General features: G+C 42.5%; 1 protein-coding gene across 4 annotated transcripts in view; it reads right to left on the bottom strand.

Moving 5' to 3' along the window:
- The window catches only part of CRACDL (CRACD like), a 73,250-nt gene that overhangs the window by 25,884 nt on the left and 20,218 nt on the right, over positions 1-27,148 (bottom strand). For 3 of the 4 annotated variants that reach the window (XM_064143558.1, XM_064143557.1, XM_064143555.1), the window contains exons 1-3: positions 24,282-24,529; positions 4,475-4,551; positions 2,300-2,465 (exon numbers count right to left, since the gene is read on the bottom strand). In XM_064143558.1, the coding sequence (XP_063999628.1) occupies positions 2,300-2,465; positions 4,475-4,541 (233 nt within the window). In that variant the 5' untranslated portion in view covers positions 4,542-4,551; positions 24,282-24,529. Of the gene's footprint in view, positions 1-2,299; positions 2,466-4,474; positions 4,552-24,281; positions 24,530-27,148 lie in introns of those variants that run through there. The other variant, XM_064143556.1, reaches the window with a different exon arrangement.

Genomic DNA, 27,148 nt, shown 5'->3' on the forward strand with positions numbered 1-27,148 from the left:
CAGAATCATTTGCATAAACCCTTACAAAATGTTTACAAGATCCTGTGCTCTATATCAAGATCATAAAATGGCTTGGGTTGGAAGATCCTTGGGATTTTCTCTTAGGATCCTGGGTAAGCATTTATGAGCACTTTTCATGGATGTTCTTTGTAGGCTCATGAGAGGAAATATAAGATGCTTCATGAATAGCTTCCCTCATATCATGTTTCATACTTTACATGCATATGCTATGTAACTCCTGCAGATGTTACATGTGGTGCATGAACATCCTGTTTCCTCACAGGAATGGCACAGGAAACATACAAACAGACAATTACCTGCTAGGAAATCTCTTGTGCTCCTTTTCCTCAGCTTAGCTCACAGCCTAATGGAGCATGAACCAGAAATACATGCACATGGCATTTCTTCTAGGACTCCTTTCTTTTACATTTTTTGAAACAAGCCAGCTATGAAATGGCAAACCAGAGTACAGAACAAAGAAAAGTTTGGATTTATCTACCTATCAGGTTAATTGAGCAGATATTCTAGACAAAAGAATAAAAAATATTTAAGAAAAGGAGAACTGTGTATTTTTGGATCTTGGATACTGTCATAGGGACAGTCAGGAACATAAACAAACATGGCAGAACATTTTCCATGTAGTGGCTGCTATAAATACATTTGCTAAAACAATAGCAGGAAAAAGTTGATCTCTATTCCTCTTGCAGAAGGAAGGAAAGCCTGCTGCTTCTGCTTAATGCATTAAGGACATCAGAACAACAATTTATCTAAGTGATAATGTGATCTCTGCAACGCATCCAAGGTCAGGCAGACCTACAGCAGTCTGCAAAGCTGCTCAACACTCCGACATCTTACAGACTGCAACAGCAGCCAGATAAGCAGCGCTGCTGCACGTGTGCACCTATCGCAGCACACTACCTTCGCTTTCTCTTTCTAGCAGATGCATGAAGGTACCCTAGACGTCTCTTCAGATTATGAGTGCCCAAAGTGATTTTCCTTCCTTTCAAGGAATTTCCTAATCCTTGTCTGTCTACACGAATATTAAAATACAGTAATGTAACAACCCTGCTGCTAACAGCACAGGAACACAGCCAAAGGTCATACCCACTCAGACATGATGTTGTTGAGTTGTGCATGAGGGCAAGAAAAACTGACCATCGTGCCTGGAAAAACTGTTGTTGAATAACAGCACTGGACATCCCAATGTTAGATCTGATGCTGCCTGCCCAGAACTCCTGTAGCTCCAAGCTGGACTAAGATTACTGTTGCCAATGCCACAAAACCCCCCCAAAAGTAGTATTTTCTTTCGGTTGTTTGGCGCTGCCTGGTGGCCATGATCTGTAATGTCGTGTTACACGGCTGGGGGTGTTTGCCTTTTCTGGCCACAGTAGCAGCTCCCAGAGGCTCGGTATCTGCCAGTGCCACGGCTTGCTTTTTCGGCAGCCAAAGGGTTTTTCATTTCCTTTCTTGATCCAGGAATACATTTGAACTTTAGACTGGGCTCCTCCGGATTACCTTTCAGTAGTGGTTAACATTTGTGGCAACGCCTGAACAAAGAGAGGATTTTCAGAAACAGATAACACTGTTTGGGATCCATCTGGTCTAAGTTCAGACGTTAAACCACAGGTATGAGCTGTTCACTCCTGGCTCCCTTTTAAATTCAGTGAAGAGAAATACACACTTCTAGAGCATAGTTCCTCTGAACTTCAGACATCTACACAAGAATGATACAAACTTTCTCGGTAATGTTGACTTTTTTGCTGATTATAAAAGGCAGCTGGTGACTCAGATGCAGACATTTGTTCTTTGGTCAGATGAATCCCATGTATACAAAGGAAACACAGGCTTCACAGCCTCTGGTTCCTGCTGATTTTAGTTTCTGTCATCCTCTTATCCCTTCCTTGCCTTCAAAACCTGGTGTAAATATGATAGGCATCTAAATTTCCTTAACAATCCCTAGCAGTTACATCTTAAGGGCATAAGACAATGCTGGTAAGACATAAGCTGAGTACCTAATTAATTTTTTAATATGGGAATGACATTCTTCTGCAATGATAACCCAAGGCGTTTTTATGATTAAATGAAAGCTGGTTTAGTCATTATTTTTTGCTGCACCCCATCCAATTCCCTTGCTATTTGCTTTATATCAGCCATTTAAATTTGTACTTCCCTGAGAAAGGGAACTGTTTGAGAACACAGCATTCTGAACAAGATCAGGCATCAATTCTGGAGTGTCTTTTATCTGGAAATGTTGTAGTTAATTCTTTATGTGTTTACCAGCCAATGTATAAAGACTTACTCAAGGTCATCTTCAGAGTCATAATTAATGTGCATGTTGTGAGGAGCTGCGACATCACTTGTTGACTGGCATAGCTTCAGACTGCTGCTCCCAGAAGATGATGACTCCTTCCTTTTCTTTTTGCCAAAAAACTTTTTGAAAGACTTGAACTTTGATTTTTTCTTTCCTAAGTGAAGAAACATAAAGAACGTGCACCCAATGGTCTGTGCAAGTTGTTGGAACAATAATTATCCCTTTATTATTTCTGTATAACTGTATTTTTTTCTTTGAAAAAAGTCTGTTCTTGCATTAAGGTCTTTTAAGACATTACTGATAGCATGAAATGACTACAGTCTTGGAGAAGGGATTGCAAAGTTTATGATACATAAGAAACAACTTATGGTGTAGGATCTTCCCTGGAAGAGTTTCTACTTGCCTCTTCACAACGACCTGTGAAGTAAAACTTTAGTACTAATGGCCCAGGATACAGAGAAGAAATTACAACTTGGAAACAGATTGCCTTTTTTCAGCAAGCTAAATACTGATGACATGGACAATGTCACCAAAACCAATTTAAATGTAGAAAAGGCTTACACAGGTGGAATGTGCAGTGATGGGAAGCAAATGGTTTTTAAATGTCAGATTTATAATACATTCCAGAATATTGTGGAGGCTAATTACGAGAACATAAAGTTTTTAACTAGAAACCAAGTCATACTCTTGAAAAGCAATCCTAGCCTGCCCAGTGAGGAAAAATCTGAATTAGGACAGGTTGCAGGGTCTGTGAAGGAAGCTACTTAGAATGAATCACAGAATTGTCAGGATTGGAAGGGACCTCAAAGATCATCCAGTTCCATGGGCAAGAACACTTTCCACTAGATCAGGTTGCCCAGAGCCACATCCAGCCTGGCCTTAAAAAAAACACATGGGGCTTCCACTACCACCTCTCTGGGCAACCTGTATCAGAGTTTCACCACCCTTATGGTGAAGAACTTTTTCCTAAGATCCAATCTGATTCTACCCTCCTCTGGCTTGGATCCATTCCCCCATGTCCTATCACTACCTGACATTCTAAAAAGTCCCTCAACAGCTTTTTGTAGGTCCCCTTCAGATATTAGAAGGCCACAACAAGGTCTCCTCAGAGCCTTCTCCTCTCCAGACTGAACAACCCCAACTTTCTCAATCTCTCTCCATAGGAGAGGAGCTCCAGCCCTCTAGTAGGATGAGGGAGGTTATTCTTCCCCTGTACTCAACACTGGTGAGGCCACACCTTGAGTACTGTATCCGGTTCTGGGCTCCTCAATTCAAGAGAGATGTTGAGATGCTGGAACATGTCCAGAGAAGGGCGACAACGCTGGTGAAAGGCCTGGAACACACATCCTATGAGGAGAGGCTGAGAGAGCTGGGGTTGTTTAGCCTGGAGAAGAGGAGGCTCAGAGATGACCTCATTGCTGCCTACAACTACCTGAAGAGAGGTTGTAGCCAGGTGGGAGTTGGTCTCTTCTCTCAGGCCACCACCAACAGAACAAGGGGACACAGTCTCAAGTTGTGCCGGGGGAAGTATAGGCTGGATGTTAGGAGGAAGTTCTTCACAGAGAGAGTGATTGGCATTGGAATGGGCTGCCCAGGGAGGTGGTGGAGTGTCCATTCCTGGAGGTGTTCAAGAAAAGACTGGATGAGGCACTTAGTGCCTAGTTGATTGGATAGGGCTGGGTGCTAGGTTGGACTGGATGATCCTGGAGGTCTCTTCCAACCTGCTTGATTCAATGATTCTATGATTATCCTCGTGACCCTTCTCTGGACACAGTCCAGCACATCCAGATTTTTCCTGTAATAGGGGCTCCAGAACTGGCCACAGTACTCCACATGGAGTCTCATCAGAGTGGAGTAGAGCATTTTGCACAAAAACTGGTATTTGTCACATATAAGTTGGCATGACAGTACTGCAAGGCATCCCTTTCAGCATTTCACTTACTGCTGGATCTTGTTGGGTAAAAAACTTAATGTGGTCACAAGATGCTGCAAAAAATTATTTCAAAGCTCAGAAAATGTAAAAAATATAACAGCTATTGGAGACAGGAAGAGAAAAAGGAAGAATGCATTCTCTAAATAGATTTACTCTAGTGACAGAGCTAAAGCATTGAACCTCAACAAGTCACAGCTCTTTTCATTCACTGGGGAAGGGAACAATTCTACCTGAATTATCCTCTCCATCTCCTTCAGTCTCTCGCATCTTAGGATCCATTATCCTTGAAGAACTCATGCGACAGTCACTAAGGGAGGTAGAAAAAAGCATTAGTCATATCAACCAAATAAAAAGACTTCACTATATATGTGCATACCTATATACAGGCAAGTTACTAAAAGTACAGGGAAATATGTCTATAAATACACAGCTTACAAATGCCTAAATGCATGTGTTACATCTATATACAAATACATGGGAAAAGATGAAATTATCCCATAGAATGAAGCTCATTAGACTAAAGTCTAATAAATGCCATAGAATATTTCCACTTTTGTAAGAGAAGAGCACAGTATGGTTTAGTTCACCAAGTCTTTACCGACTGAAAATAAGAGCTTGATGAGATCTCAGATGCTTCTAAAAGCATACATCCAAGGAAGTGGACTTCTTTGACTCTCTCTCTCTGCACTTATTCAGGACCACAGCCAAAATATCTTTGTGATAATTGCAGCACTGGGGTAATATGCACAAATAACATTAGTATCACAGTATCAACAAGGTTGGAAAAGACCTCACAGATCATCAAGTCCAACCCTTTACCACAGAGCTCAAGGCTAGACCATGGCACCAAGTGCCACGTCCAATCTTGCCTTGAACAGCTCCAGGGACGGCGACTCCACCACCTCCCCGGGCAGCCCATTCCAGTGTCCAATGACTCTCTCAGTGAAGAACTTTCTCCTCACCTCGAGCCTAAATTTCCCCTGGCGCAGCCTGAGGCTGTGTCCTCTCGTTCTGGTGCTGGCCACCTGAGAGAAGAAAGCAACCTCCCCCTGGCCACAACCACCCCTCAGGTAGTTGTAGACAGCAATAAGGTCACCCCTGAGCCTCCTCTTCTCCAGGCTAAACAATCCCAGCTCCCTCAGCCTCTCCTCATAGGGCTGTGCTCGAGGCCTCTCCCCAGCCTCGTCGCCCTTCTCTGGACACGCTCAAGCATCTCAATGTCCCTCCTAAACTGGGGAAGTGAAGAATCACGTGTATTTTCCCCTTACAACCAATCTGAATTATTCTAAAGATTCTAATTTTTCCTTTTTTTTAAGCAGATTGTGAAAAAGTAACAACTCTTCTTATTCCTTTGTTTGTACAGGCAACAGAAAAATACAAGCAAAAATGCTATTATTAGGGGATATTATTATTTTCTCCTTTTCTTCCCTCTTTGCTTTTTGGCAGAAAAAACAGCACTTTGCTGATTAAGGTTCCTAAATTAAAAAAAAATATTTCTGAAATTGTTTGTGTCCTGAGCCTGAGGAGAGACTATTTGTCACTTAAAATGCATTTTCAGAGCAGTAGTCTGTTTATGCTCTTTTTTTATTCATCTGGAGAGACAAAATTTCATGGTCAAGGTAGAAAAAAGCCATGGATGTCATTGCCTGGATGGTGAGTTAAATGCTGCAGAGTAACTCTTTGGGCTGCAAATGGTGACAGATGCTCACGCCACAGCCTGGATGGTGAATATACTGTGGCTACTCTGCTCCCCTGAAGTACCAGCAGACTGAAGCAATAAGGCTTGTAAATTCAGAGAGCTAGCAAAATAGAAACAGGACGTTCATTACTCCAGTCTAAAACACAACACATTGCCTGAACCATCAGCAAGCACTTGAGCCAGGCCATGACCAACAACCACATAAGAGTCACAGACAAGGTGCCTCTGCTGTCCAGCAGCTCTGAGGCCCCCCCACTAGCCAGACTTGCATGCTGGCTGTAAAACATCCCCTGCCACCATCCGTCAGGACACCAAATGTGAGTTAAACGCAAACATAAGGGTGAGCAACTTCTAGTCAAGGGTGTCTGCCTTACGTAGGGAGAAGTAGTAAGGACCAATCCTAGAACAGAACAGACACAGGTGATGCATTTTTAAAGTATATGGCCACTGGGAGGTGACGGATAAATGTGTTTTGTTGGTTGTGGCATATCTAATCAATTATTAAACAGGCTTGGGGTGTCTCAGATTCATGCTGTCATGTTGCAATAGCAATGACAGTAGTGCAAATTAATACCTTTAAAGCCTCAGCTGTTATATGCATGCCCAGTAGCATCTAAAAGCTACACGCATGCAGAGGTGGGATCCTACAGTCTCTATATAAATTATGGATGGCATAACTCAGAACTCCAGCTGTGGCCCGCTGGCATAGCTCTGCTACATCCAGCTGCATTCAGGTGAGAGTGTATGTTTTTTATCCCAGTGTTTTAGATGCCATATTTCACTAGTTCTGAATAGTGAAGCCACTGGGGGATAAATACCCATATAATGAAAATGTTAGTTTGAAACATGAGCAAGTATAAACACATTCCCTCTGGTAAGACTGAAGCAGTTTATGTATCATATTTCTGACAAAGCAGAAATGTTGTCTTGTCCTCAACATGGGTAGTCAATTTTCTAGGAGATAAAAAATATTTTAAAAGAAGTTAGCTCCACTATTATGTCAGAGAAGATTTGTGTGACTGGTTTGTGACATCTGAGGTCACAAAGAGTGTTTCCACTGGGGAATGCCAAATGTTTTGGGACAGTAATAGGGGTGTGGGATACATCTTGTCGCTTACGGTAAGCAGAAGCACCCTGAACCCAAATGACGCCTTTCCTTGACAGCCATTCATCTTGAAGGCCCTTGCTTCCCTTCTGTCCACCACTTTTTTGCTTTTTCCTAAGGTGATTTCAGTATTAGTGCATCTTTCCAAAAAGACCTGGGGAAGGCAGCTTGTTGCTACTGTATTTTGGGGATGCCCCTTGCAAGAGTGTGCTAGTTTGAAGCAGGGTAGAATGTTTTGGTGAGAAGAACTAGATCATAGGCTGTGAAAGGAAAACAATGGTGATGTCTACTCCCCTCAGAGTCTTGCTGAAGAAGAAATGTAAACATTAGATAACACTCTCACCATTTTCTCTCACACTCTGCCTTGGGCTGCTGGCTGAGCAACATCTTACTCCCTAACCTCACTTTCCATTTGGACTAACCTTTGCTTCTTAACCTCTGGCTGAATCTCTATTCTTCCTTAGGACTGGGATAAGGTTGAGAGGGGCAGGGGGGAAGGTGCAAGGGTGGTTGAGAGCCCCTCCTGGGGACTCAGGTTTCTGGGAGGGGAGTTGTGTTTCTGTATTACCTTTTACCTTGTATATTTCTGTATATAATTGTCTCTTCCAACCTGGTTGATTCTATGATTCTATATACTGTAAATATCTGCTTGTATATTGTGCTAGCTGTAAATAAATAGCTTCATTTATATTCCCAGAGCCGGCTGAGACTAGTCTGGGTAACTTCTAAAGTGTGGGGGGGCGGGGAACACCCAAACCATCTCAAAGGGTGCAGCACCAGGCACAGGGCAGGAGCGCTGTCTTGTGAGTAGTCAAGCTCTTGGCCAGTGTTGTGTGATTTGGCATACTACTTATACAGAACTTGCTTAGCATTAGTAGCTAAATTTGATGAAATGGCCCATTTAGAGCCAGGGGAAGTACCCAATAAAGAATGGGAAAACCTCATCATTACTGGTCTGAACTGTTGCATGACAGCTGGGGAATTTAGAATGCAAAGGTATCATTGCCCAGGGATTTCTTAGTTCAAGGTCTCTCTTCAGAGGCACTTACCTCAAGCTGCAGTTCTATTAATAAAAAGTACTTTATTGTAGAGAACTCTTTCTTACTGATTCAGCCTAGAGTTGACCCTGTTATGGCAGGAAGAATGCATAATTCCCATAACACTTTGGCCACCCAAGCAGGACTCTAAGCAACCACTGTTGGACCCCCTCATCTCCAAATGTCCAACTGCTAGCATCAAGTGAATTCACCTCGGACAGGACACATCAACTAGTGAGCATTACAATTTTGCTATTAAGTTCTGTGTGCTCTGCCTCTGAGTGAGTTCAAGTCTCACCTGTGTCTCAAGACACTCTGTGTATTCTGTGTCTAGACAGGTTCAGATTCCACCTTGGGAGCATGCTGGGAGAAGTGTGCGCAGCCTGACCGGTGTTCAGGTGCAGGAATCTAGCATACAGATATGGGGAAAACAGAGAGCATAGAGAAGGGGATGGCTTTAGCTGAGGTTCCAGAACACTGGAGGAAAACAGATAGCATGACATATCTACCATAAAAAGGAGCAACAGCATTGTGTAAGGAAGGCTGGACAGCACTTAAGAGGAGAGAAGGCACAGCCCCACAAAGGATCCCTGGAATTAAGAGAAGTGACTATGCTCCAGAAAGATTTTGAAAACTAAAAAATTAGTTAATTGGATTATTGGTATGTATGGGATAATTTGGCATATGACCTGTTGGAAGCACAGATATAAAAAAAAAATAGAAAAGCTCCTAACTGCTGATAAGCATCCAGGTCTAAAACAAGACACTGAGGCTAGGTGAAGACCTAGCCATCTGTGTTGTGATGACACCAAGAAAGAATGTTGATTTGAGCCAGGTGTGGTCCTGGCCTTCCCTTTCTCCTTATCACAGCAGGTAATTACATTCTGCCACAATCAACTTTTACTGTCAGAAACTGATTTTTCCCATCAGAAGACATCAAGTATAAAAGGCCCATCAAAAAAATGCTTGTGCAAAAGCCCACTTCATATGGTTGCAGTCCCACTCACACAATTTACACAACAGAAAACTTAAGCATAAAAATCAGCCCTTTCTGGAACTCAACAAGTGGATGAGAATTTAACACCTTGGCACTAGGAACACATCAACAGGCACTGTCCTCAGCCACCCCAGAAGGGATGCTCTTTGGTAAGACTTGTGAACATATATTTTTGTCCCAGATAATTATGGGTGTAATTGTGATTGTACTGCCTTAGAGCTATGAAGCGACTTCTGCAGCCAAGTGCTTATCATCAGCCAGTGTAAAGAATCTGTATACATGTTGCAAGAGTAAATAAACCATATTATTTGTGCATCTGACCACTTAAATGCAACAAGACTACAGCAAAATTTAGCTGTTCATGCATCTGGTGTTGGATCTACAACAACCTATCTTAACTGGCACTTCTATTAAGAAGTAAGTCCAGCCACCCTCATCCTCTAATTTATAAGGACTTGGCTAGAATGCCAGGGGATTCACCTCCTACTAAATTTACAGCTTACTTCACACAACATCACCATAAAGAGGGTGTTCAAAAATGAGTACAAAAACTCTGAGGAAGAACTTTAGCTGCAGCAATGGTGAGTATTTCAACTTGGGCCCCTACACAGTGCTTGTTAATTTCCCTTCACCTGTCCCTGATGGCCTTTACCCAGCAGTTTCCAAAGTTATACTTAATTATCCTACAACGCAGCCGGTGGTGAGAGTGTGCATGTACCTGTGTGTAAAATGTTTCTCCTCTGCCTCCAATGTTACATGTATTTACTCATCACCCCTGCAACTCTGGGGATCTGGTTATGTGGGGAAACCAAACGCTTAGGGCAAGAGAAGATGCAGCTTGATGCGCACTGGTACTTTCTATCATTTGTCAGGGATATGATCCATCCTGGGCCAGTGCTGACCTGCTGGTGAGGAAGTCCTCCCATCCAGACAAGCAGAATAACAGAGCTGAAGAGAATGTGGAGCTGACCACACATGCAAAGGGAAGCTGGATGGCCTGGCTTCAAGCTGATCCTGGTTAGGATTGTAATAATCGAAGAGATAGAGACAAATGCTGAACAGTGGTTGGAGATCTGATAAATGTGATCTGAGCTTGTGAGGAGCTAAAAATAAATCAAACTGCAGTAAAGGAATGTAGACAGAGGGCAGAGGAACACCCCAGCAACTACTGCAGAAAACTGCAACAGTCTTTGTGGCTGTAGTGGGAAATTACTCTAGAATTGTAATGATGGATTGGCAGCAAGTGTGCTTGTGGACCAAACTGCCTCTGACATCTGCACCTATTTTCAGGAACACATGCTTGGGTGGCAAAGGAAGAATTTAAAAGATATTTTATTACCTAGAGGTTGCAGATTTGCACAATATGTAAATGATTTGTTACTTGCCAGCAAAATATATGAATACAGAATATATGAATATGTTTGAAAAATACTAATTGTCTACATACTGCTTGAGCAGAAAAAAAAGGTCATTGTGCATATCCTTTTAAGCTTCAGCTGTACCTACAGGAAGTAAAACATTTAGGATTTAAATAAAGAAAAAGCCAAAGACATCCACAGTAAGTCCAGACTATGGTAAAAAAACCTCAACCAGAGGTCAACTGTGAGGATTTTCTAGGCACCACAAGATATCAGGACAGGGGGGGATAAGGAAACCACTGACAGAAGCTACCAAGGCAAAAGAAGCGTGGCCTATATATGTTGGGAGTCTGGACGTGGGGGGGAAATACTTACAAGCTATAAAAAGAGTTTTAGCTTCTGCTCTGGAAGTGGAATTTGTTAGATTAAGTAATTTGAACGATTTGTGAATGAGAAAAAAGTAGCCAACAGAGTCCTTACTCAAAAGCTAGGCCTACACCACTGCCCCGTGGCTTATTACTCAACCAGGTCCTGTATTAGCAGGGAGTCATTCCTGTATTAAAACAAGAGCAACAATAGAAACCATAACCATGCACCTTTTTACTGTGCAGAGCTTGGAAATGGACATAGCTTGGATTTTCGGTTCAAAAAGCAAGTTTACAGCCTGAACCCAAGGTTTGAAGGGACTCTCCCAGGCCAAGACTGGCTGATGCACTGGAGGAAGCAGCAACGGTGACCTCACCATAGTCGTCATGTTGTGTAAACACACACAGTGATAAGGACCACAAGGTGTGGCTATCTGCCCAGTGCCAAGGGTGCAAGGATTTATGGCTGCTAGTACCAACAGGAGATTTGTTTGCATCAAGAGATGAATGGACACTCATTTCCCTAACCTAAGGACAGCAGAGGCAGGTAGCAGCAACCTGAGTCCAAAGAGGACAGGAAGAAGTGAAATGCTTGGAGGGCACTGCACTGGTAGCCAAGTTTTCAGATATACACTTGAAAGTCAGTAGATCCATCTTCAGTAAACCCTGATTTTAATTTAAGCAAGTACAGAAGCTGAGACATGACCACCTGCTTGAGTATTTTATCAACTGATCATTTCCAATGGAGCAGTATCCCAACACAGTGCTAAGAATCACAAAATAAACCAGGCTGGAGGAGACCTCCAAGATCATCCACTCCAACCCATCAACCAGCTCTAGCCAATCAACTAGACCATGGCACTAAGTGCCTCATCCAGGCTTTTCCTGAACACCTCCAGGAATGGACACTCCACCACCTCCCTGGGCAGCCCATTCCAATGCCAATCACTCTCTCTGTGAAAAACTTCCTCCTAACATCCAGCCTAGACCTCCCCCGGCACAACTTGAGACAGTGTCCCCTTGTTCTGTGGCTGGTTGCCTGGGAGAAGAGACCAACCTCCACCTGGCTACAACATCCCTTCAGGTAGTTGTAGACAGCAATGAGGTCACCTCTGAGCCTCCTCTTCTCCAGGCTAAAAAACCTCAGCTCTCTCAGCATCTCCTCATAGGGTTTGTGTTCCAGGCCTTTCACCAGCTTTGTCACCCTTCTCTGGACACATTCCAGTATCTCAACATCTCTCTCAAATTGAGGAGCCCAGAACTGGACACAGTACTCAAGGTGTGGCCTGACCAGTGCTGAGTACAGGGGAAGAATAACCTCCCTTGTCCTACTGGCCACAGTGTTCCTGATGCAGGCCAGGATGCCATTGACTCTCTTGGCCACCTGGGCACACTGCTGGCTCATCTTCAGCCTAGTATCTACCAGTACCCCCAGGTCCTTTTCTTTCTGGCTGCTCTCCAGCCACTCTTTCCTCAGCCTGTAGCACTGCTTGGGGTTGCTGTGGCCAAAGTGTAGAACCCTGCACTTGGTCTTGTTAAATCTCTGGGCCCAACTGATCATCCAATAGCTGCCAGAGATCCCTCTGTACCACTCTGCAAACAGGACAACACTGCCCAGCTTAGTTTCTCATCAAACCAAACTCTAGGCAGTCATATTCATTTCCAACTTAAAATTTATTATGACATTTTTATTGACATTGGGGAAAGTTGTTTTTCCTTCTAAATGCTTCTTTTGCTGAACACTATTAGAGAAACTATAGGTAAAGAGAAAATACATAAATTTGGAGAATTGTTCTGTCTATATCTCTCCTTTTCTCCAGCAGTACAACCTATTTTAACAGCATCTTTAGGCAGGTTTCCAGTCTTTGAATCTTTTTCTTCAGTGTCTGTAGCAAACCCTCTGGTATTAATACATTCATCACAGGAAAAGATTCAATTAAAACATTACATTTAGGAGGAGAAACAAAAGAAATGAGGCCAAAGATTACCCTCAGTATGACTGTAACCGCTTGTCACTCTTCTGACATGAACAGAGACAAATTGTTTGTTCTGGAGCTAAACTGTCTCTTCTGCAAAGTTTTGCTGAAAATCTGTGATGGCCTACAAGTTTAACAGCTGTGCAACAAAATGCTGACAAAATCCAGCAACTTTGAATCAGCACTCACTGGCACAGGTGGTATTCAGTGTGCACTTATGCTTGGATCTGAAAAGCTCAGTTGCAGAGCGGGGCTGCTGAGCTTTCTCATTTCGTTTCCCGAAGGATTTACTGAAGTCCATCACTAAATTAAATCATCTCATGATCTGAAGACTCAGCAGGATCTGTATCCTGGAAGAGCAGCTTGCATCACTTCTCCCTTATTACCAAGGGCACGATATACCACACTTTTGGCAGTCATACTCTTTTCTTCTTTTTTTTTCCCCCTTTGCATTTCATGTGTGGTTCTTTTCACAGTGGAATACCAGAGAAACCTGGTTTATCAGTTTGTTATGAGACTTTATAAGCCAAAAATATCTGACAATAAATTGCTAAATATTACCCAAGCTCATAACAGTATTTTTGCTGTATTAGATTTTTCCCAGCAGAGACTTCTTCCACTTTCCTTCTCCCTTCCCATGCCTTTTCTAGATTATCTAAGATCGAAGAAATGAAGCTGAGACTACCTGAGAGCAGAGACCAGAAAGGGAACACAGCAATACAATGGGTGTTTATTCCCCTTCCTATCCCTCCCAGATGGCAGTTCATTCTAAAGTATGCATCCAAAAAATTGTAGCTAAACTGAACCACAATTATCTGTACCTTTTATACTTGTATTGTAAGAATATGTTATTTCTAGAAGGCAAAAAATCATAAAGAATTAAAGTTATTTAACGCTAAAATTCTAACTGGCATGACATAGCTTTGTGAATTTAAGAAAGAAAATGCAGGGATTATGGAGGTAGAAAAGAAAACCCAAAAAATTCAGAAGACTCCTCTAGCTAGGGTAGTAACTAAACTGAAAACATCCTAAATAGCAGGGATGAAGACTGAAGCAGCTTTTCCTCATCTACCCCCTCTCTGAGGGCTCAGATTTGAAATGAAGGCAACATCCACAGCAGCCCCTTCTCCTGTCACATGGACCACAGAAATTGGACAACCTGAAGTTTCCAGAGAAAGCACGCCCGGGTGCCCACCATCACCCTCTGTGAGCAGCAGACACATCGGCAGAGTTTTCACACCTCTGGAGATGTGCCAGCTCTCTAGCAAGTGCATTAGCAAGCGCACCCTTTGGACACAGCCTCGGGACACCACACCTTAGCATGGTGCATCTTGCAAAACATGTTGTGATCACCTGCCTCCCAAGCAAAGGTTTACCGCTGTAGCTAGGGGAGACCGTGTGCTAGAGATATTGCACAACGGGGTGTGGTTGAAGGAAGTGTAGGAGAAAGGGGTAATGAGCATGTGATGAGGAGGTATTCACAAAGCAAAAGAAGCACTGCTGTTCAACACATCTCCCTGATCAGACCTTCTCCTACTTACAAATATTCCATCATCCCCTTTCAACCACTTTCAGTGCTCCCAGTGCTTTCAGGTAACATTTGAGCCTAGCCACAACTAAATCTCACACAATGTGCCCGGGTATAAAATCCTCTCCAGAAGTCATCCATCATCTTGAGCTTATGTTACTTAGACAAACCTCTTCTCTCTATCCCCGCTTCCACAACAAGAGGTCTAGGAAGCACAGTTGAGTGCTCCCCCTGAGCACAGCACATACAAGCACAGATATTGGGAATGTCCACGAGGGATACACAGGTCTCTGGGAATCCAATTAGTCTGTATAGATGCATCCAAAAAAGCTCATATAAAGGAACAGGAGAATTTGAACAACTGCATCACCATTTCCAAAGCCATGCATCTTCCTGCTCCAGACCTCTCTTTATGTCAACGGAGTACAATTTCACTTTTTTATACAGCCTTCAATTTTTAAATCAAATGAACAAATGTGCTGAGTGAATGCTTACACACACACAGCCATCCTGACAACTTTATCTAGAGTCCCAGCACTGACTGAAGGGGAACCCTGCCTTTCTACCATGTCAGCACCTACACAGGATCTGTAAGTGTTCTAGCTTCTTACCCATCCTTTTTGAATTAATAAAAGGAATGGACCCAGGAAAGACATATTTTTTTGAGAGAACTGCACTGCTTCCTTATACCAAATGTATATAAAATAGCAGAGACAAAATTCATGCCAAAACAGGAAAAAAAAACAAAACAACACCCTGGCACTTTTTATATATAATTTTGCCTTTTGTTTTCCATGTTGGGCTTACTATCATTTCCTCACAATTTGCTCAAGTGGTCTGAATTAGTAAATGAAAAGTAATACTTTGCAAAGTTTCAATAACTTGCAATTGTTTCAATAATTTAGTGTAGATGCTGTTGGCATCTACTCATTTACAACAACTACTATCCATGGAGACATCCTCTTCAAAACATGTGGCATTTTCACACATGGTTTACTGTCTAAGACATGGTAGGTAATTATCCATCAGTCTCACACTGAACCTCATATACCTTCCCTACCTTTTCTTATCTGCATTACTGGTTAATAAAAGATTTTTTTTTCTTCCCTTCTGGCTGACATTTTCTCCAGCTACTGCCACCCTTTTAGCATGCTCTCAAGTTATTAAATCTGTTTACTGCACAATCACAATTACACAGTGAGAGCAAGAGTGCCCCTCCTCATGTTCACAGCAAGACTGTCTATGAGCAGATTTTCTACCAGCATCCACTCTCTGGCTGCATGGGTCCTAGGCCAGCACCCAGGTGAGAGCACCCAGACTGAACACAAAGGCAATGCCCTCGTCTTTAAAATGCTGCCTTTTGATCCTCTCATCTGCTTCCTAGTCACTGTCAAAATTAACAGAGCTAGCTGTGAATGATTTTCTCTTTCTCTCAAAAATGACTAACAAAATTTAGTTGCACCAACACATACTCTCTTCCAGTGCTTCTTCTTGTGCCAAAGATTGCTATTCCTCCACCTCCAGCATCAGTGGAGGTGGAGAAATAGCAAGCTGTGGCACAGGGACCAGCTATGTATAACTGCTGACAGGCTGCTATCTCTCTGCACCAGCCCTTTCCTTTGGAGTACTTGCATCTATCACTCAAATCCCCTGCTGCATGTTGTGTAAACATAAGGTGGTGCCCGACATCTCTGTGATTACTGATAGGAGAGACATCAAGGGGTGTCAGGTAATAAAATAGCTGCTAGAAGGAAGATGGGAGAGAGGAGGTACGATACAGCTCACTGCATGTGCTCCCCTTCTGATCCATCACATAAACTGGGCAAGACCTGCCATGATCAGCCTGTCAGACTTCAAGGGCTGCCACAACAAAACCAGAAGAGGCAGCAGGTGCATCTTCCCAAGCCTTTCAGTAGGTTTTCTGGCTGTTGTTTTCACCTGCTTCCTTCTCTGCCATGGGGCAGTGTGTGCTTTCTTTTGGCCTAACTAGCCCAAACTCCACTCTAGTGCATCTGTTCCTGTCACTCCAAAGACTGCACAGGTTTTCATGTCAGATCCTCACCAACCCTTCTACAGCAGCCCTGCCAACAATGCATTCCTCTCTGTATTGCAAACATAAGACATTTCCATGGGGTGGGGTTAAATGCTTTTCTCTACCTTTAAAAAAAAAAAAAAGATAGAACTTCATTTCCCTCCATAAACACTCCATAAAATCAAATATTTCTTTCTCCCAGGCAGCTTTTAAAGAGGCATTTGTGGGTTTTTTAAAAGTGCATTGTAGCAGAGCACAAACCTGAGAGGTCAGAAGGCAGCATTGGGATTTCCCAGTCTGGTGTCCTGGATAACTCAAGGAATAGGCTGCTCCTCAGAAGTGCTAGAGAAACTGTTCTCTTGATAGAGCTCAGTATCTTGATGGTATACACCTTGTCAAAGGTCATACTTTGCTCACAGGAAAAGCTTTAACTGGCATGCTTTCTTTAAACAAAAACACCCAACAACAAAGCAAATCAAATAACCATAGGAAAGAATCAAAAGCTGGGGGTGGGAGGGTGTAACATGGGACAAAGAGAGTTTTCAACAGCAAAAGAATAAAGCAAAGTCATGTGAAATGCCTGATTCCTATGGAGTAACCCTTTCCTACTTGCTTTCAATTTTTTGTTTGTGGCGGGTTTTTTTGTTTGGTTTGGGGACTTTTGGTGTGATTTAATAGAGGGGCCAGGAGATCTGTTCTACCAACACACTATTCCTATTATTAAAAGATCTGTTAGAGTTATAACACAATGCTGGCTCTCCTTCTTTCTCAGCACACAGGGATAATAAAGCCATAGCTGTTAAGCACAAAGACCTCCTCCCTGCTCCCTGCCAGAAATCTTCTGTACATTTAGGAGCACAAACTGTTCAACATACTACCACAGCTTTAAGCTTGTATCAGCCACTTTTACTTACAGAAGCACAATCTGTATTTTGAGCTTAAATAATATCAAGTGTTCACATAAAGTACTTTGGCTAATAATGTTCTGAGGAAATTCATCTTTTCTTGTACAACAGGGGGTTAACATCACTCAGAGACAAGGGTCAGGGAAGTATTAAAAAAATCACTGTGCCTCTCCTTGAAAAGGAATAGAAAATAAAAGAAAATGTCTTGCTTTGGTTAGAACAAAATTACATTTTATTCTACATGTTGCAATTATTCTTGAATTCAGCACTGGGAACACTCCTGAAGCTATTTCACAAAAATAATTACACAAGGTCTTTTGGTATTCAGAACAAGTAGCATTATCCACATTGCTATAAGGGCTGAGTGCCTTTAAATTCAAGGAAACATAACTTGCCTTTTGGAATCACGAATACAATAAACTGTCTACATACCTATGTACACACATGCACTTACTTTGTGGCAAAGAGAGAATAAGACTCACTTGGAACCACAGCAGGCCCTGAGGAACAGTCCACTTATACCTGCTGCCCCATCAATCAGTCTAATGTAAGCATGTTCTTGCAGAGGTTAACAGCAGTTTAAGATGCAGAAGCACTTAGCACTACCACAAATGAGATCCTTATTCAGCTTTATCTACTACTTGAAGAAAAGTCAGTGTGTTGAGTTAACCTGACAAGGAAAGGAAATGCTAACATTGGAGCTGAACGTGGCCCAAGTTTCATACTTTCTGAGCCCATCTATACCACACCGAACACTCTCAGCACCATAATGTGTGGTGTACTCGACACTGTCATTTCAACAGTTTTATTAAGTTTCTTTAAAGATTAATGACAAATCTTATCAAATGTCAGGTTCATATAAACACAGAATACAGCTAAGTCCCAGGCTTCCAAATAGTTTGTCATTAGTGCAGTGAGAAATACAGTCCAGTCTCACTAAACACAAGTAAAGGAAAATGCATGAAATAAAGAGACTTGACTGGGCTTTACTGGGTTCCTTGGCCATTCCTATACAGAAAGGATGAAACTACAATTGTGATAACTTATAAAAATTACATAGAATTGTTTTAACACTGAATATTTAACATGGAGGGAGGGGGGGGATGTAGGGAATGCAAAGAGAGTGAATTTCTGTATTCTTAAGTGAAGGCTGAGCCCTTTCAGGCAGAAATACACCAGCCTACCAGCTGAGACAAGCCAGAATATAAGCAGCCGATTTCCACGAGGTGCTCGTGTAATTTGCCATCGGGGCCCTCAGTCCTCACCATTCCCTCAATTTCACATTGTTTCAGCCCACACAGCTCTGCTGAACAGACTGCAGTCATGCGCTAACCTGGAGTCACCTCGGATGCAGGGATAACAAGAAGCCATGTCTCCAGCCCAAGGACCGGTTTGCTCTCCTGGGTCATCCTAGCACGAAGGAGCAGCGAGGATAGAGTGAAATCCAACTGGAGCCATGGCAGGGCAGCAGGAGGCAGTGGGGAAGGGGAGCATCTTCCTCTGCATTCCCTCAACTGACTCAGAGGTCACTTTCTGTCCCAACATCCGCACGGATCGTCCAAGAGGTACAACCACTGTCAACGCAATCTCAGTACTCTGACATTTCCCCAGGGAACAGCATTCACATACTTCAGCAATAACTGCTACCTTGTAAACACATTCCACATTCCTGTTGCATTAAACCCCACAGGTCAAATGCAAAGCTGAACAGCCTCTTGTCTAACTGTTGTATGAGACTCCCTCTGAAGTAGTACGCGTGGCAGGCTTTAACTGGGAAGGTTCTAATTTAGCCTCTTTTGGCTCTTTCTAATTTAGTCCCTCTCAGCTTTCAATTGATAATTATTTTCTCAGGCCTGCATGGCAGAGAGATGAGCCATGGGCCCCTTTTTCTTTCCTTCATCCAGGTAACATGCAGATCACTTCCAGAAACACAAGCACAAGATTTCTAATACAAGGTCACAGCAACATGACTACAAGGGTTTCAGGTACAAGTCCAGTTAAGCTGGACAGTTCTCCTAACCCCAAGTAGCTCCTATGTGAACAAGCTGGAAGGTTGCTTTCTAATCGCACCACAATACACAACATTGCTGAGGCCTTTCATCTTTGCTCGAAGCCTTTTTCACAATTTGTAAGAAAAACACAATCAGTATTTCAAAAATGTGAAAGGCCTCGTTTTTTCTCATTTAGTAGCTCATGGCATGCACTTGCAAACTTTACATTCCTACTGTCCACTTGGGACAAACTGGTTATTTTGTGTTTGAAAGAGAGGCAATGTTTTCCTCTATCTCTTTTCTCCTCCTGTGTAGTTGCAGGTCTTTGCTCCAAACCACACTGTGCTCCAAAACAAGGATATGAGCAAATGTAAATAACTGCTGCTTACTCAGATTCTCATTTTCCTATTTACTCCTTCCCTGCAGCAATAACCTCAGTGAAAATAACTTCTGGTGAGTCCCTCTGCACGTTTAATCTCCAGCTGCCACTTCAGACTTGCAGAGTTTTGGAAGTCAATAGCCTGAATGCTGCTCTGTGATAAGTCCAGAGCTACGTCTCTAGCACACCCCACACTACCTGCACAATCTCACTCATTCCCTTGGACTGGGAAGTAGAAAGTATTTGGATGTGCCAATTTGTCCAGGAGAAGTAAGTGTGAGTGTGTGAGCTCATACATTGAGAAAGTTACATGTAAAAATGCTGTGCGCAGAACAAAATGAGGAAAGAGGACTGGAGAAAGTAAAACAAAGGACAGCACTCAAGAGGTCAAACCTTTCCTTACAGTGAGGGGCATAGTCACTGTCACAGCTCCTGCTCCTATCCATCCAGAGCAGCAGACGAATATGCTGACAGTCACCAGTGTCATACCACTTGTACAAAATAGATAGATCCAACCTTGATAGCACTTTCAGACAGTGCAGGAGGACAGTTAATAAACATCAGTGTATGATGCTGCCACTCCTTAGGTTTAATTTCCTAACAAAAAAATACAATTAGATGACTGCACAGTCTATACTGCTCCATTTTACCACTCCCCCACTGGCTACGAAGCCCTGTCAGTCTTATAAAAACCGGTGATTGTGCAGAGTCCCTCCTGCAGGAAAGCTGACAGCAGAAGAAAGCAGTTGCTTGTTCATCTTGCTAGCCATCTGAGCAGCCAGAACACCACGACCCAAGTCACAGCCTTAATCAGCCTTCCAGGCTTATTGTTACGGTATGACAAAGCCAGGAGGAGAAGGGAGGGACTGAGAAGTGAAGTTGTGCAGAGAATGCAGGGAGGAGGATGCATAATACAGTGGGGGTGCATTCCTAGCCTGTTTAGAGAGCTATGCTGACACTGTTGTGATGCTGCCTCTTTACTTGAAGATGGAGAAAAGTGAGAGGGAGAGGCAGATGCCAGCTCTTGCAGTTCTTGCTGACCTCAAGTCACATGGGACTTTCTTGAGAACATCATTGATTTTTCAGAAACTGTACTATGAAGGTACAGCTGTTTCCATTCATACCACTACAAAGCCTATCACAATTAATTTATGCTGGAAGAGCCCATACATGTACAAAGGCTCTCCTCAATGAGGAAAAGAATTGTTGGCACCTGCATTTCACATTAAAGTACAGAAGTATGGAGAGATTAAATGCTTTTCCCAATGTCCATCAAGAAGCATCTCTCAGAGCAGGGATGAGTGAGTTTGTCATGTCTCTCTCTGGTCCAGGGCCCAGCTCCCCATGGCACCCTGTGGTGTAGTGGAAAGATGGAGGCATAGAAAATTAGATTCTGCTTCCTGGATCTCCCTTGATGAGGTCCTATGGATGACTGATGGGGAACAACACTGGGATAAATACCCTTTTCCCACATCACAACTTCCCCTCAGTCTCATCTCACGTCTGCCACTGGGGCAGAAATTCCCCCTATCCTACTCTGACCTGAGGAACACTTTCCTTGTGAAATCTCTCACCAGTTTAAGGTCTTTTTTGGCAGAAAGCTCTCACGTACACATCTGTCCCTGGCTGTACTGCCCTCTAGGCAAAGCAGAAAAGAAGACACTTCAGATATTAATAGGCCTAACTCATGTTACTTTGAGGAGATACCTTGCTGTGGAAGACAGAGGGAAGCCAGGGTTACCTAGGAGCTCAGAGACAGGTGCTTTGCATTCCCATCTCCACTGTGCTACCCACTCCATCCTGTGCCAAGTAAACTCCCAAGGCTACACAGGAACCTGACAGTGATGTTTAAAATAAAGGAAAAGACCTATTTGAAGACATCTCATTTATCCTTAGGCTCCCTTCTTTAAATACACCATAAATGTTTTACTTCAATACTCAAAATCCTGATGAGATGCAGGTTATTAATTTATGACTATGACAAGATTATTATGGTTAATTTAACATGTGCAGGCACTTAACTAACTACTGTTCAGAAATATTTGCCATTAGTTCAAAAATTTCCTGCCTGCAATTTGTCAGATATAGCACAAGTGAGCTGCAGAAATCTAGCATGACATAAAGAGCTCTCATCTGCCATCACCTTTACACGTGACTGTACAACACTTGAGCTCTGCCTGATTTAAATAACCACAACAAAATGTACCACAGCACTCGCAAATTAAATGGCATTGGCATTCAGACGTGAGAAAAATCCAACTTAAGAGTATACTCTTCCACATTTAGAAGGAGAGCAGAGAGGCACACAACCTATACATGGGAGCAAAAGGGATGTTATTGGAAGAGAGGGTGGCAGAGTAGCATTCCAAATCAAAGCTCATGAAGCAAAGATGTGCAAGCAAGAGCTGTTCGTGAGGTCTTTCCTCCCACCTCCTGTGAGTTTGCCATGATCTCAACCAAGCCAGGTAGTGCAGACTGAACCCCAAGCAGCCTCTATAGCTAGATGACACAAAAGTCACTGTGAAATTTAAGCTCCTCAGCTCCTAGAGTTGCACAGATTGGCAGACAGAAAAGCATTCACATTCCACTGCTAGCCCACTCTCTATTCTGGAGTCCAAGGACATGTTTGAGCACATTACTATCACGAAACTCCATTCTGTGCAAGGACTGTGCTCCAATAATCTCCCTAGACTTGGCTCTTTTCTACATCCAGTCACCAAGATCCCTGATGCAGACTGCCAATACCAGACTACAGGACCCATTCCAGCTTCTTTTCAAACCCTGAAGCGCTGGTGCATCTAAACTCCCTTGGCTGGACTTGCAAGAGCCCAGACATGTGTTTATCTGCAGATTGCCCCTGCTGTAGGTGTAACAGAAAAATATTTAGTCTTTTACATGCAGTTGCCACAATTACTAGTTCAAGTCTGAGGAAAATCTGACCTCTCGGCTTAGAGACCTCCTTAATTTTAATGTTTTTTCAGACATTCAAAAAATATTTGAGAGTCATGCCAGCAGGCAGGGAATGAGATGTTTAGCAGAGCACCCAGCTCTGGTAGAAGAGGATTACTATAAGCACACTATAAGGCTTTGTGAACAGACGAGAGTGTGCTGGACAATTTAATTTCTTGGATCCCATGGTATTCTCCAAGAGTACTGTTTTACTAAAACATCTAGATCAAAAAAGTTTCTGCTGTTAACTGCCTCCTGAAAGTTGTTGACCTTGAGACTGGAACAATTAAATGAAACGTGAAGCACCTTCTCAGACAGGTATTTCTTCTCTGTCCCACATCACTTAAATACACAGTAGTGTGAAGTTACACACTTGGGAGAGTCTTTGGCAATAAAGAACATCCTGAATTGCACAAAAATCCTGCTCTGGTATGGATTTTTTTTCTCTCTTCTTCAGTGGACACATACACTACGGACCCAGGAACGGATGTATGAGCTCTCCCAACTGTATGATAGTGACAAAAAAAGCTTTTCATACCAAATTGGACATGCATACTTTGAAAAGCAGACACTATATCAGGTATGCAACATGAGACTGAGAATTGTCTTTCTCAACACTAAGTGTGGAAAATATCAATTGAAACTGCACTTAGTCTCTCTGAAGAAATCAGGTCTTGAATGCCTCAGAATCAACACTCAGATAGATTCACATCATAGACAATTAAAATATACAGCCTAAAAATAACCTGGTTTTTTATGTCCTATTCAGAATCGACTGCTACAGCCTACTGTGCAAAAAAAAAACCCTACAAAACATGCTTATAATGTACCTGCTCTAAAGATGTGCAGCCAGATCTTTGGCTGATGTTACTTTGTCACTTGGCAGGCCTCTTCTGGCAGTTAATTAGAGAGGTACCAGATACTGCTGAAGAGCTGGAATGTACTGTTTATAGACTGCTGCAAAAGGCAAATTAAACTGCTCGTATGCATCTGGAGACATTCGTTCTCACATTTTTCAAACTATGAAAACTATTTGCTGTGGAAAGTGGTCCTTTAGAAAATTCATGCCAGCCCAGTACCAGCACTAGATACAAATATACTCAGGTTTAATTCCCACCATCTCTGCCAACTGTGCCTAGGGAAGAGAGGCTACAGCACAGGGAAGACAGTATTTTTTTCCCTCTAGATTTTTTTAAGAACAGCACATTGCTTTAGTTTTTACATTTATCAAAGGGTTTCTACTCTGTCTGTTTCTATAATCTGTCACAGGAAAACAAAAAGCAGGAACAAATTGCACTCTGTCACCAGCCAGAGGCAATGATTGCTGACCTCTGCAAACAACACACAGTTAAAGGGACTTGCTGCTTTCCATTCTGTAAATGTGCTACAAGCAGCCAGTGCAGCAAGAGCATGGCAAACAGTAACTCTTCATCACTTACACATTTTTCATTAGCCAATTCTACAATAAATTATCTAGAGAAGTTTAAAGGTTGTTTTCAACACTTTATAAACAGACACCACAAGAAACAACGGAAGACAGTTCATTTTCCACTTAACTTTTTTTACTTACCACCTGATGAAACTTTAATAAGTACAAAGGCAGGTCAATACTCCCACAACAGAATGTTGTGCACCTGGGTAACCAAGAGACACATCACACCCGTAGGAAAATAACCTTTAAAGCACCTCAGACATAAACTTTCTCCAGTTGCTTACCTGCGTATGCTCCTGGTTTGCCAGCTTCAATGTAACATAAAACTCTACTGGTGTTTCAAAAGGGATCTGTCACCTCGCCAGACATTTAAGCAGTAGCAAACAGAGCAGAGGCACTTCCAAGTTTGCACAGAGGACTCTGAAAGCCTCAATTCAGTTTGACTTGGACAGTGCACCCTACATCACATCAGTTACCTAGCACTGGACTATGTTTTGCCTTCCTGAAGCGTGAGTTATTAGCACTGCCTCAATCCCTTCACCAAGTGATCCCTGTATCTAAGGCAGTCAAAAGAGTCAGTCAGAGAAGAAAGCACCAGTATCCCCCAGTTGCTAAGAAACAAGAAGGGAGATCCTGACCTGAATTCTTAGCAGAGGCTGATGTTGCTCAGGAAGCTTAGCTGGGTCCTTCCTGGGAAGGCAGGGACATGATGAAAAGTTACTCCTGGCTTTGCAAAGGCCACTGCATAGTACCATCCAAGACAAAGTGACAGCAGACAAACTGATTATACAACAAAAAAAGCATCTCTCGTGAAAACAGAAAGTGCATGGGCAAAGATGAAGGGGAAAGTTTCTGCCCTTCATGCCAATGAAATAAAAAAGTTTTTATCATCAAAACAAGATCTTTGTATTTCAAATCTGGTCATCAAATAAAGCAGAAGAAACCACTCATCACATGTACAGCTTCAACATTAACAAATGCAGTAAGAGAATATTAAACACATCCAAATCGAGAAAATTAAAGTTACCTCAGATGCATAACCTAAAACCAAATTGGTAACCAAAACTGAAGAGAAGCAAATCAGGAAAGCTAAGGATGACAAAAGAACTCTAAATTTTCTGACCTTTTAAATATTTCAAGTTACTGCCACACTACTGGATTAATGACTGTTTAGCTTTCAACCTTCCCAGTATGCATTTTCTGAAAGATAAAAAGTAGGAGCTGAACTAGACCTGAAGAACTGAAGTGCCTCAGGGTCTCTGGGATGCAGTATATTTGACCTAGCTATCCTGTACAGTGGAAAGAAATAATGACTCCTCAAATGCAGCACAGTGTAAAAGTCTCATACAGACCTAATTATCTGTAAGAAATGCATGTTTGCTTTCTACTGACTCCCTTGGCAAACACAGCAAGAACGTGATGCTGCACACACTATGCATGACATGGCTCTTGTGGGTTGGAGGGGCCAGTGAAGTCCAGAGGGATGAGGAGTGTCAGTGCAGAAACAAGTCCTTTCATTCTGGTTAGACACTTCCCCATCACATCTGAACCGGTTCTCTTCCTCCTTGCTCAAGCAAATGCTGCCAGTCCCAAACAGGAGTACCTGAGGTGACTCATAGCCCTGCCAAGTATCATCTCTGTAGGGCACACTCTCCACATGAGAGATCTGCAGTCGGTGCACTGATCAATCAGCCACCACAGAGGCAAAAGATTTTTCAAAGAGGAGTCCCAGACACAGGAGGACTAGTCTGTCATGTCTAGAGAAGTCCTGCCATGTGCTTAAGAGGGAATTACTGTACAATAGCTTTTTGTTATCAAGTGTTTTAATGTAAGGGCAACGCACACAAGTGTCTCTGCAGAACTACCAGACCACCTCAGCTGTGCAATGGCACTCCTAATGCTTACTCCTGGTGTGTGCAGTATACCCCTGGAAAGCTTCTCTTTTCAGGTTCAGTGGTCCAATACAGCTGTGTTCAGCACAGGCTCAGTGTCCAGAAACAGACTCTTAACTATGCTTGAAATCTCTGCCTACTCCATAAATGTCTGTATTTACCCAGACAACTACAACTGCCCAACATCAGATAAGTATTATGGTGCTTCAGATGTCTTTTTGAACAAGAGGCAAAGCCCATCATGTTGGTAAGAAAATTATAGTACTTTTGTTCATTTGCCTTCTCTCACCTTTTTGCAGAAATATGAAAAGTTCAGTGTTAGGTTCTATCCCAGTGGCACTTCAATATCCAGACTAAATATTTAAGGATGTCATCGCCTGGGAAGTAGCAAAGCTGAACAAATCCAAGTATTAAAGAGAGTCAAGAAAAGTCTTTTTAGGTAATCAAGCAACATTTGGAGGAAGCAAACTGCAAATATAAGATGTTAAGTTGTGATGGGTTAGAGTAGATTCCTCTGCCAGTAACTTACTCTCTCTGGAGCAGATTTGTAATAAATTCACTGCAACTCAGAATTTGGGAAGTCAGAAAAATGAAATTGTAGTTTTACAGTTTAAACCAATAGTAGAGACAGAATAAACTATTACAGAATATAGTAACCTTAAAGAAGATGGGGATAGGGATAAGTGGCAGCAAAGCAGCAGCCAAACAGCACTGGGGGAAGATAGCAATGGGCACAGCAAAAGCAACTTCCAGACAAAGTTTTTGATGCTCTAATGAAATTATATTAACTTATCCATGGTTGCCACTTTATGGCCTATCCCTGGAATGTTCAACTCTCCACTTAGAGACTCCAGTACTCTTCCACTTCTAAGTTACTCTGTTCCTAATTTTTTTTCGATGTCTGAGGTAAAAATCTAGCTCAAACAGTCACATAAACACACACATCTGCTGCTACAGAAAAGCTGATGTCACAGAACACTGAGTGCAAGTCAGAAATCACAGCTCTGTGCAGTATAACTGTATTGTAAGTAGTGTAGGTATTCTGAAACTATTTTCTTTACAAAGGGGCATCTTAAAGATGTCACCAGAAGGCAAAATGATACAGAGAACTTGCTTATAGAAGTATTTGTACTGTAGATAGGACTAGATCCCTTTTTTAACTATAGATTCTTCTGCAAACCATTTGGAGTGGATGTCACTTCACTGCTTCTTCTCTTTTCAAAATGACCTTTATGTTCAGCAATGCAAACTGACACTAA

Source organism: Pogoniulus pusillus, chromosome 5 (assembly GCF_015220805.1).
Source record: "Pogoniulus pusillus isolate bPogPus1 chromosome 5, bPogPus1.pri, whole genome shotgun sequence".
Classification (NCBI taxonomy): domain Eukaryota; kingdom Metazoa; phylum Chordata; class Aves; order Piciformes; family Lybiidae; genus Pogoniulus; species Pogoniulus pusillus.